This window comes from Carex rostrata, chromosome 13, assembly GCF_964058835.1.
Source record: "Carex rostrata chromosome 13, lpCarRost1.2, whole genome shotgun sequence".
In the NCBI taxonomy this organism is placed as follows: domain Eukaryota; kingdom Viridiplantae; phylum Streptophyta; class Magnoliopsida; order Poales; family Cyperaceae; genus Carex; species Carex rostrata.
The window spans coordinates 6593685-6607095 of NC_135930.1; the positions used below are offsets into that span (position 1 = coordinate 6593685).

Genomic DNA, 13411 nt, shown 5'->3' on the forward strand with positions numbered 1-13411 from the left:
TTTTTCTTCTTCTTTTCCTTCTCCTTTCACTCACTATTATCTCTTCTATTATCTTATCTTCTGTTGTGCTTTGCTTTATACCCTAAACCCTTCCCTTCTGATATATAAAGAAGGCAGAGAGGGCAGGGAAAGGGTTTTCGTTTTACACTTCCCACTTGTCCTTTTTTTTATTTTATTTTTTTAATCACAAAAGCGCCCGTGCAATCTTGAACCTCAACCATTCGATTTTAAACAAAATTAATCTGAATTCTGCTTAAAAAATATGAATGCTCTTTAATATTATATTAGTGCGAATCTAATTCGCACATGTTTTATAACGTATTAGATGATCCACATGACCACATGCATTAACTCAAAATATTCTCTTTGGAGTTAACGCAGCGAGTACAAATTCTGGCCCCGGAGGCAGTAGGCTTCACTTCCCAATTTCCACTTGCTTGTCTTGTTGACAGTTGAGATTCGCGTCAGATTAAAATAAATTTAGCTACCGGATAGGATCAGCTACATCAATTACCGGATCTGAATATCTACTACAATTGTAATTCACTACCAAATCTAACATATATATATGGCGTTCGTACAAACAATTAATTGCTTTGACCTTGCATGCATTACAATATTTACAATCTATCACCTTATTACCTTATTTTGTGGTGTGTGAGACAGGCAGACAGCCGTTTAAGCCATTTTGGGAGATGCATTCATTTCTTGTGACATTTTATATATAGTTTTTCAATATTTGTTATGTATGGACCTTGTTAGTTTTTGGGGAGTGCTAGCTATATTCAGCAGCGTGTAAATTACAATTCTGAACACACAGAGACAAGAATGAGACACTTCTCGTGAGGATAAAAAAATAACTTTTTGTGACGGAGTACCGTCATTGTTTAGTTTTTTTTTTTTGCGATGATACTTTTCACGAGGGAGTACCGTCATAAATGCACTTTTTTCCTCGCAAAAAGTGTCCACTCTGTTGTTGTCTAGTTTGCCCTTCATTAAAAGTTTTTTGTCTAAACATTACAATACATCTTTTATAGAAGGTATTTGATACACAGCTGCCGTGTATGTTTATTGCAATTGTTATTAAGGAATATCATATTTTGTCACTCCTCATCTTATGATCATATTATAGTATTCACTACTACAAAAAAACACTTTTATGTCGGTTGTAATCGCGTTTCGCTATTGGGTTTCGAACCGTTGCATATCGTCCCGATAGAAAATGTACACACATATGCTATCGGCTCAAAGCAGATGACGTTAATCAATATACCATCGGCAGCGCACGTTTTGCCATCGGGTTTGACGAACCCAACGCCATCGCTTTCATTTTGCCAACCAACGACAAATGTGATTAACTATATCTACTGAATTTCAATAGCCGATTGCAATAGTGTCTTGCACCATCTGTTTTGTCTGTGTTGGCATTGGCAAATCCTAGAATTCTAACGGATCATTAATTTATGGGCCGATGGTGATGTATATATAATTATTATTATTTTTTACTATTAATTATCGTATTACAGGCTAGCCTAGTCATTTTTAAAACATAGCTAGCAAAACAAAGATAAACATGCATGCACTCATTCCATACCCATCTCTGAACCAACAATTAATATTATACATACACAAGTACTCCAACATATAATATATATATATATATATATATATCAATCCATGCCACAAGCAATATATAAAAAAAGTTTACAATAATTATTAAACAAGCACTAACAACATCACACATACAACCAATAAACATAGCAATAGTTCATTGTACTAGAAAACTAACTATTCTTACCACAATTATTAAAACCAACAACAAATTAATTAAGTGTTTGAACACAAGAACCTGAAAACAATAACTATTTCAAATCACAGACAACAACTTGCCAAATCCTCTCACCGCCAAGTACCTGCACAACAATTAAACTGATGATAATTCTAAGAACTTACACCATTGGATACGGATGTCATGTAATTAGTGTTCTTTGTATGGCGTTTTGGACAGACGACACTGCATGAATAAATGAAAACGTATGAATAACATATATAATTAAGAACTTAAATCTGAAATGATGATAGAAATAGGTTATTGACAAACCTTTGGAAGAACGTGCATATTTTTTATGAGCGTCTCCATGTTCTTCATTACATAATACCCAAACTCCTGTAAATTGCTTTGTGTGGGGCTCTGATCAAATGTGTATTGTTTAAAATAAGATCTAATTAATAGTGCAATTGGAACTTCAAATAAGTGGCAAGGAAATACTCGATTAAAATATTTCTTACTTGAAACATTCTGACCTCCAATGCTCTTCTCCCCGATGTGTGCCAACCTCTCCGGGAGATGTATGACTTAAAAGACATAGAATTATTAAATGTCAGTATACGGTACGTACCTAGAAGTAGTCAATGAGAAGTACTTTGTATTTTAAATTATATGTATTTTGCTTACTACTGTAATACAGGAACAATGTAAAACTCTCGGTCATTATTATTTGGCACCAGGTCAAGCAAGTAGGCAACATTCTATCTTGGAATAATAACAAGAAGCCTCCAACGTTCTCTACAATTTAAGTAATAAAATAAGATTCTTATCCTGTTAAGAATAGACAATAAACATGAGTATAATTAGCAGCTTACCCATCTTTGTGGCATGGTAAGAATACAAGACTCTTATCCTGCAACTTTAGCAAGGAATCGGTCAAGTACAAAAGGGAATATTCACTAGTATATTTAATAGCTGTGTCGCTAAGCTGACTAGGGTCCAGGAAACCAATGTCAACATTATTTTGGGCACCTTTAGGAATTAGTTTCGTGCAATACCTGAAAATAGTCAGTGTCAGAATGAAATAAAGGAATTGATTGTAAAAATAATAGATATGTTTATAATAATAAATACTCACACCGTCCAAACTTGAATAATAAAGACGTCAATGTCGTTAAAAGTCATAAAATCACGGAGATCTTTGAAATCCACTATTATCTAAAAGCTCTCATCCCGTAAAACTCCCGACCCGATAGAGAGGTGGAAGGCTCCTCTTTCAGATAGTGGCATCGCAAGATATCTGTCATGCAGCAGTTGGAATTCCAGACCCAGTTCGTCTAATGCCTCATGATTTACAAGCGGGACCCGACCCCATATTCCTTCTACATGTAGTAGTTGTATCGATAGCACCAATTTAGTAATACTCTTACTGGTCATTTCATTAATCCCATCAGCAGGCCCCTATCATGTATGATAGAATAGAGACAGAGAGATAGAATATAATGAATCAATTGTATTTAATCATTAGCTTGAATTGATTACACTTGAGCTGTTTATATAGCCATCAGCTTTACATCATAACAGCACATAACTAACTCTATGGTTATAGCTGTAACTAACTACACTAACAGCTATTACTAACAGCCATAACTAACTTATAACATAAACAATAAATAACATACTATAGACTAGTCCTGACAATGTACATATTATTGTATCACTTTCGTGTACATGTAGCAACTTATTTAAAAAAACACTAATTTATTCAGTCAGGTGCCTTACCTTAGTACAGTTCGGGGAATCAGCTTCTTGATTGGCATTTGACTTTACTCTAGCTAATATCCAATCCCTTGTTCTTTTTGCATTCCTCCTAACAGGTCTTGAATGGATGCAAATCTTCAAAAAATAAAATCTATGTGATTGGATGTCAAGGCAATGTCGTTCTTGCATATTTCATGTTATTGAAGAATTAAAAATCAATAAAAATGCCAAATTAGGGAATTTTACCCATACATCCAAACCAGCATCATCGTCAGTGGTAATATGAATTCATTATCGATCAGCGACCGGCCTTCTCAGTCTTTTCGAAAGTGGTAAATGATCTTGGACCGACATTGCTGAAACTAAATTACAAATCAAAGAGTAAGGAGCATCAAAAACTACAAATTAATGTTTAAAAAAACTAAAGTTCTAAAATTAAACCCTATAACCATATTATCCCAAAAACTGAAGGATGTGTGTTTTGAAAGTTATCTTTTAATAATAATTTATGTGTTGTTCATGATTTTATTATGAATGTTATTATTCTTGTTCCTTGAGATTTATATGTTATATCTTTAGAAGTATTCAAGAATATGTTTTTGGTCTTGAATCATAGAACTCATAATTTAAGATGAGAAACATTTAATCACTAAATAGTTCACGATCGTAGTAATTAAGGAGAAACATTAATTACCGAGGAAGATTGTCATGTAGATTAAAGTACATTGAAGTTCTAAAAATATTGATAAAGGATTATTATTTAATTACATGAATATATAAAAATTTGTATTTTATATATTGAACATAACCTAAACGAATGGAACATTATATGGATTGTGTTTTGTGTCATTAATGTTTCCATTGTGTCTTTAGAATCTTTGATATGAGATGTGTAGGTTTTTTACATGAGAAGTATATAATGTGATTACTATTTAAATATTATCTTAAGATAGAAATGAAATAGTAGTTCGTTGTGTACAACTTGTGCGGGAGAAATCTATATGTTAATATTATTATTATCCCTCAATTTGAGTTATGATATTACTAGGTCCCTTAGTAAAGTGAAATTATATGGCATGCAATATAACTGATATAGTTATAATTATAATTCACTTAAGAGACCAAGAAAATGAATATAATGCAAAAATGACACGATCTTATTTTGCATATTATTCTAATATATCATGTGACAAGGATAAACATGAAATTAGTGGATTGAGTAAATGATTACTATGTCGTTTGGATAATTACCTCTTATAGTCAATAATATAAAATTTTATATTATTGCCAAGATGACATAGATCTTCTATACGGTCACACCAACTGAAGAGAAACAACAAGTATTTTACATTTCATAATGATGTATAAGATAAAATACATCTGATGAAATGCTAAAATAAAATGTCATAATATGACATGCTTAAACCATAAATAAATTTATGAAGTTATGCAAATATTATTTGGTATAATGTTTGAATGCATTATAAGAATAATATAAATATTGTATAATGGAATAATATGAATAATATTATTTGTTCATAAATTAATTTATTAAACCAATAGTAAGATGAGATTATAAAGAGCATAAAATGGTTAAATAAGGTTAGTGGCATTTGTGTAATTGATTCAAACCTTACACAAAGAGTTGTCTTAGCCCTTGCCTATTTAAAGGGGTGTAATTAAGGATTATTACACTAATTTTTCTGCCATAAACCTTAGCCAAAAATCCTCTTTGAGCATCCCCTTTCTTCTTCCCTTGGTCGAAATTTATAGAAGCTTCTCCTTGGTCAAAAGTTGTAAGGCTTGCTCTTAGGACGAATCTCTTCTTGCTAGGTGGTTGGATCTAAGCTTTTAACTTCACATCCATCTATCTAAAAGGTGTGTTAGTTCATTGTTTAGGTTTAAGGTGAACCAAGAGGTGCTTCCAAAAGAACGGCGGTTCTAAGAGATCTAGAAGAGAAATCGACTTCCCTCTAACAAGAGATTTGACAATATCTTTAGGTATGAATTCTTATCTCATCTTATGTGAGAAACAAATTTATTTAATTTTATTTGAAGCACACGAGATGCTAGAAGAATTTATTTAACGTAATATTGCTTGTAATTGTCATACAAATGAGATCCGTTGTGTATTAAGTTAAAAAATTTTGATTTTTACCCTCTTGACATACACATGAAATCCCTACAAAAACCCCCCAAACTAGAAAACCCTAGAAATTAAGATATAGACAGAGTGTCAGTTGCAAGAATCTTACGATGTAGAGCGTTCAATCGGTGTTGTTGAGGTGGCGGGCAATGAGTGCTATTGTGAAGACGGAGTAGCGGCGGAGAAAACGAGCTCCTGAGATACGACCATTAATTTTGAGAGTGCGCTAGAACAATTATGTGTTGTTGGATATATATTTTTTGAAACTCTAGCTCCCCCATTTAACTGTAATGTCATCGGCTACGTAGTGATGGTCAATAGTCCTACCGATGGAGGTTTGTGGATAAATACGGTGGATATATAAATGCAAAGAGTACGCGCGTATTTTTATTAATATAGCAATGTTAAATTCAACTCATCTCCGATACCATAGAGGATGGGCCTCATTTACGGTTTGAGATTAAATCTCATCACTTTGGGATTCGGACTAGCAGTATTATTGGGCTTTGTGATTCGTGCCAAGTTAAAAAGAACAATCTAAATCCATTAATTGTAAAAGATTCCCTTGTACAGTATTGAAGAGGATGTAAATTCAAGCAACATTTACTTATTAATTTATGTAACTGGGCAATTAATCCACATGAAAGTTAACGAGTTGTGCATGCAATTAATATAAGTAAACAATATATGAGTAGGGATCCACTTACAATTAACATTTGTTGATGCATGTTTCTTATAAATTGATATTTCTTAGGCAAAAGGTAAACAATTATAAAACAAATGTTAATTGTAAGTGGATCCCTCCTTATGTAAACATGTTTCGTTGATATTTCTTATAAATTGATATTTCGTAGTGATTTGCCAATTCTAATATTGGAGTTCACTAATTCAATACGAGAAGCTTGACAACATCGATTGAATTGTACATGCAAGTAACATTCACTTAATTTAACTAAATGTGCAATTAATCTGCATAAAAGTTACTGAGTTGTGCATGCAGTGGGTAAACAACATATATATATATAGAGTGTGACTAATATGCATTCGGTAGCATTTCGGCCGAAGTGCTACCGATTCATTTTCTGATTTTTAAAGTCCAAATAATCGATCCAAACCGTTAGATGTCATCTCCATATTAAAATGTGCTTGGAGATCAAATTTTACATTTTTTGGAATTTTTTTACTATTTATTAAGCCGCTTTGAAAATCGCTGATCCAACGGTAGCTTCTGATTTTTACTGTTTGGCAAGCCACCGTTGGATCAGCGATTTTCAAAGTGGCTTAATAAATAGTAAACAAATTCCAAAAAATGTAAAATTTGGTCTCCAAGCACATTTTAATATGGAGATGATATCTAACGGTTTGGATCGATCATTTGGACTTTAAAAATTAGAAAATGAATCGGTAGCACTTCGGCCGAAGTGCTACCGAATGCATATTAGTCACACTCTATATATATATATATATGGAGATGGGCTACGGTGCATTGCAATGCATATATATATATATATATATATGGAGATGGGCTACGGTGCATTGCAATGCATGGAGAGGTTTGTGCATTGGACCATAAATCTAAAATTCAAAATCCAAATGATCGATCCAAACCGTTCATCTTGTTCTCCATATTAATATGTGCTTGGAGACCAAATTTTACATTTTTCTGAATTTTTTTACTATTTATTAAGTATTTTACAAAATTGTTGATCCAACGGTGGCTTAACAAAACAGTAAAATCAGCAGCCACCGTTGGATCAGCAATTTTGTAAAATACTTAATAAATAGTAAAAAAAATTCAGAAAAACATAAAATTTGGTCTCCAAGCACATATTAATATGAAGAACAAGATGAACGGTTTGGATCGGCCATTTGGATTTTGAATTTTAGATTTATGGTCCAATGCAAAAACCCCTCCATGTATTGCAATGCACCATAGCCCATCTCTATATATATGTATGAATCATAAAGATTGTGTGAAGATTATATATTATGTGAATATGTTTTGTTGATATTTCGTAGTGATTTGCCAATTCTATTGGAGTTTACCATTTCTAATTCAATACGTGGGGCTTGACAACACCGATCAAGTTGTACATGCAAGCAACATTCAGTAATTTATCTAATTGTGCAATTAATTCACATAAAATTTACCATGTGCATATATGCAACATAAACACTCAAATAAACATCCATATATAGAATTCATCTCCTTATTTATAATTACAACACATCATATATATGCAACAATTTCTTTTGATTTGACTAATTAATTCACTATATTTTATTAGACACTAAATTTATAATATCAATTATCAATTATCTTGGTTAGGTTACAAAGAAATGAGTCAAACTAACTTTCAACTAATAAACATGTTCTGAACAAATCATGTTTTCATCCCAAGTCTTTGGTAGTGTCGTAATGGACATGTGACAATTAATTAATCCATATAAAAGTTACCATGTGCATGCAACATAAACACTCAAATAAACATCCCTAAAATTTATCGCAGTATTTACAATTAATTACAACACATCATATGTTGAATTGATTCATGTTGGTCATCTTTCAACAGCTTTGTGTGTTTAGAACATGTTTTGCAACACATCATATGTTGAATGGATTCGAATCCGCTCTGTACGTTTACACAAAGATGTTGGATTACCGATTTTCAAAGTGGCTTAATAAATAGTAAGAAAATTCCAAAAAATATAAAATTTGGTCTCCAAACACTTATTAATATGGAGAACAAGATGAACGGTTTGGATCAGTTATTTGGACTTCGAATCCGGTGATTTATAGTCCAATGCACAAAAATGCCTATGCATTGCAATGTATGATAGCCTTTGTCTCTCTCTCTCTCTCTCTATATATATCTCCATTCTATTATTAAGCACGTTGGGTGTCTGATCCGCCAACAGCTAGGATTGAAAGATGAAACTTCGGATTTGATCTCAGCCCTCCAATTACATAATTTGTCTTCTTTTGATTAAATGCATCTATTTTATGTATAATAGTCTAAATTTAGTTAAAAGTATACTCACCACATGTGCTGCCACACGATATGTTACAATTAAAATTGAACAAATTCTGAAATTTAGTGATATATTTATTCATTTCCTTATTTCTTTGTTTCTATATTTCTCATCTTCAATTGAGAAGACTCCACCTTCCATTTTTCTTATTTCTTTGTTTCCTTCTTCTTCGTTTCTATACGGATCATAATGGAAATCAATTTTTTTTTTATTTCCTTATTTCTCTTTCTTTGTTTCTATACATATTGGTGTGGGCAATTTAAAATATATTTTCAATATATAATATATCAATGTGCGTGTGTGTGTATTCTAAATTAGAAACAAAGAAGAAGAAAAAGAAGAATACAAAATTGGAATGTGTGTAAGTATATATTTCTCTTATAATATGTGTGTGTATATATATATTCTATACATACACATGATAACACTTTTTATTTATGTTTTTTATATCATATTATATGTCAATGTTGAATTGTTGTATGATATTTGATATTAGATTCGAATCGAGCTATTATTTGATATTATTGGTACTTAAAAATAAAGAATCATCACATCATCAAATTGTTATTAGAGATCACGATTAAAGTTAATTAAAAATACAAAATCATATAAATTTTCTATTAACATGTGTCTTAATTTTTAGATAATTATTATTTTCATTGATATATTTGTTTCTTATAATATATCCCAGTTGCAACGCACGGGTATGATACTAGTATATATATATATATCCTTACCTGTGTGGATGCTCAACAGCTAGGGGTGTAAACAGATACAGATAATTCGCTCCGTATCCAGAGGTTATCCAAATCCGGATAATTGCGAATACGGATACGGATAACTTTTGCATATGGTGAAAAAATGGCGGATACGAATACAAATAATTTTATGAAGATAAATATCCGTATCCATAATTATCTGGATCCGAAATTACTCCCAACCAGTTTTAACTTTACTGCTCTGGATAGAAGTTGTTATATATTATACCATATTCATTTCAATTTTGGTTGTGGTATAAATGATAATACGATATGGTTTTCAATTTAATCTCTTTTTTTGCTAGTGATGGTGCTACAATAACGCAATTTCCTTTCCTTTTTACCTCCATTTCTTCATTCTTCATTATTTTCCATTCAAGACTTTAGTCCGTGAATATAATATATTTTTAGTCTCTGCTAAATTGGTTTTAGTCATTGTTTTAAGTCAACAAGTCACTTTTTTATATCTTAAAGTGCATAATTCAATTATCAGACAATTATTCATTTCGTATCCGTTGATTATCTGCTCCGTATCCGTATCCGTTTAAGGTGGATATGGATTTAAATTTCGATATCCGTTTACTATCCGTATCCGAATCCGCTCCGTAAGTTTACACCCCTATCAACAGCTTATATTGTACAACTGATTTGTTCTGCTCAAATGGCACGAACTAATTATTATTTCCCCATCAACCCAGCTGCTACCATAACTTGCATTTAAGTATTTTTATTATGTTTTTACTCATTCTTTGCTGTCGACAAAGTTTGTTTCATGCCATAGATACAGGATATCACACACTTTTGCTGTCCATTTCTTATGTTATTTTTTGCCATCTCTTCTTGATGATTTAGCCCAAAAATACATTGGTATATTACTTGACTATTTCTCTGTGGAACTGTAAATAGGATAAATTGAAGGGTTTTTTCAATGACTTTAGCTTAATATGACATAGGTATATACTTGGTTATCGATCTAGTTGCAGAGATTAGGAAAATGATGTAATTAATGGACTGATTGATGGAAAGATATAATTAGATATAGATACAAAGATATATATAAAAATAAAAAATAAAAAAAAGATGCCCTAATTGGGCTTTGAAATCCAGACCTTGTATTTTCCCAGTTTTCTAGCCTAGACTAATTGGGCTTTGAAATCTTTACCTTTTCTTTTCTTAGCATAGATTAATTGGGCTTTGATTCCGACCCCTCAATTGGGCTTATGTTTTTCCAAGCCTAGCTCAATTAGTATAATTGGTATATTTTTTGAATTCTTCTAAATTATGAAGTGGCAATTGCCTCCCTGCTCAAGTGTGACTCAATGACTACTCTCCAAATTAACATCCTATTTAGCATCATATTGTACGCCTTTTACAAGTGTAAGACAATTTTTTGTTCTTAAATTTGAAGCTATCTTTTTGTCACGACTCATGCATGCATGGAGCAACGATGATCCTCTATGAAGCTACATTCATGGAGGTTATCATTTCTACTATTGCTAGCTGAACACTATATATGCTATCATGTCGTTCTTATTTTTCTCCAGAAATTTTCTTATGATAAAGTAATATAATAAACCAAGACATACGTACTGACAGCAAGACAGAATTTGCAAGGAAAGAAATATACATTCTGAGCTCACTATCATGCAAAAAATACATTATTTTAATGGGACGCCATTCATTGCGTAAGCATACATCCTTTTATGACAGAGAAGATCAGTCAACACATCAGAGAAAATTAAGCCCCAGATCAATTTAATTAGGTTAATAAATGACGAGTTTAATTTAAGGTTTCTTGTGAAGAAAAGGTTGTTTAACGGTCAAAACCTTCTTAATTAAAATACTCAAAACAACCTCAGACATAATTCAACAATTCTTTGACCAAAATTACATAAATAAGGCAGTCTTAATTAACCAGCTTATACTAGCTAGGGTACATGAAGCTCATTTGATGCTTACGCCAAAACTGTTAAGCTACAAAATAAGCTTCTTTTTAAGGTAGAGATATAAGGAACAAGCCTCAGTTTTATTTTTATCTATTACATTATATATAAATTGAGCATGATTCAATTTCCTTTGCTGCCTCTCCAACAATGTTTGCCTTCTCTTAATTTTCTTTGCCTGCCTCAAAATAATTTAAAAGCTGTTAGATTAATGAAATTATGGATATATGATTCTTTTTTAAATGAAGAACAAAATGTATTTCATTTAATAAATTTACCTGATTCACGAGGAGCGTTGCAACCATAACATTCTGTACGGCTAGCAAAATTGTGCTCGTTGCAACCTGGCCTAATTAATTAAATGAGTAGAAATCAAATTAAATATCATATACAAATTGGATTATCAACTGAATTACTTGAATATATAATTGAATTTAGCCATTAAATTTTAAGTACACATGCATTAAGGGTCAAGAAAAATAACACTTTTTTATTCTTTATAATTTGCCAATATATTTTTTTATTCTTTATAATTTGCCAATATATTTATGATTTATCAAACGTACTATAGTACTGTAAAATTTGCAATTCATTTATGATAAAGACAAGAGAAAGTAAGCAATAACTAGGATCAATCAAATGGTTTTCAAGTTGAGATTACATCTAAACTGTGCAGAAAGGAGAACTATATATATGTGCATGCCTTACCTACCTGAGTAGGTAGATCTTTATTATGTCACATTAAGAATTTAATAAATGTAAGCTTATTATTCAGACATGTAATCATACTTAGTACTGACAATTATATTTTTAACTCTAAAATCTTATTAGCACACATACATACACACATAACACGCATTTATTCATGCAAATGAGATGCTAATCAAAATATATATATACATACCTAGTGCAAGTCCAGTCTCCAGGAAGGAAAGGGCGGTTTTCGGCATTAGCACCGCCGCCTGGGTTTGACTTGGAGGCACCGCACTTGAGACAGTTGGCACGGCTTGCAAAGTTGTGGTACCCACAAGTGCAATACCAATCGCCACGCAACACGGATATGGTGTGGCCAGATCCGCTGCTTGGCGGAACGTATGCAGAGGCGGGGCGAGGGTCCGCGCACCTCTGGCACATTTCCCGGCGGCTGAAGTTGAGGTAATTGCAGGACCCGCAGTTCCAGTCACCTGGTTTCTTGTTCATTCGCAGTAGTTGACCTATATTATATGTGCTTGTTAAGAAAATAAATGTGTATTATTGTATGTAAAAGAGATAAAATTAATGATACCTATCATGATATATGAAAGCGACTGTGTGAGTACTTTCAGAACATAATAAAAGGTGGTAATTAATGATACTCTTATAGGTGTTTTTGTTTTATATGATACATATTAATAACCAGAGAAGAAGAAAGAAAGAAAACACAATATATAAGGACGAATCTAATGAGATCCATAATGATATCCAATATATAATGATTAATATTCTTTTTAATTGTCTTATTCATAAAGTAACATATTCACGTCAAATTAAAAGTTAGAGTTCGTTTGATACAAAATTAAAAAAACAACGGTTAATATATTGTAATTAATTTGCAAAAGTTGATTTTCTTCTTTTCAGTTTTTCATTTTTGGCAAAACAATTAAACTCGATTATACTTTCTGACTGGAACGTATTAATTTAAATAAATGACATTCATCATATGAAATGCGAATATTAGATACTAATCCCCCCATAACATATGTATAATAATTAATAAGAATCTTAGCAATATCAACCAACACATTTCATGAAAACATTGGTTTGATCTCACTATTATTTTATCTTTTATGTAGGAGACACTATCAATCGTCTAATTAAGAGCAAGATTCGCTCATAGAGAGAGAGAAAAAAATGGAGAGAGAGAGAGTACCAAAAATTGATGCGGCAGGGTTATGAAAAGGTTAGTTGAAAACTACACTTGAGACTTCTTGTCTAGTAATATTGCGAAGGTGTAGTTGCATTT

The 13411-nt window shown here is 31.9% G+C and overlaps 1 protein-coding gene across 1 annotated transcript; it reads right to left on the reverse strand.

Moving 5' to 3' along the window:
• Positions 1 to 11278: 11278 nt before the first annotated feature.
• On the reverse strand, positions 11279 to 13411 carry LOC144563788 (RNA-binding protein involved in heterochromatin assembly dri1-like). Its single transcript, XM_078313242.1, has 4 exons — positions 13319 to 13411; positions 12314 to 12623; positions 11688 to 11758; positions 11279 to 11587 (listed from the first exon to the last, which is right to left on the reverse strand). The coding sequence occupies exons 2-4, from the start codon at positions 12607 to 12609 to the stop codon at positions 11574 to 11576; spliced, it is 381 nt and encodes a 126-aa protein (XP_078169368.1). The 5' UTR covers positions 12610 to 12623; positions 13319 to 13411; the 3' UTR covers positions 11279 to 11573.

Bases quoted from the DNA above. Each gene is read 5' to 3' on its own strand.
- LOC144563788 (XM_078313242.1), bottom strand. From the start codon at position 12,609: ATGAACAAGAAACCAGGTGACTGGAACTGCGGGTCCTGCAATTACCTC. The intron at 11,759-12,313 runs GTATGTATATAT...TTAATTAATTAG, and splicing joins GGAGACTGGACTTGCACTAG to GCCAGGTTGCAACGAGCACA.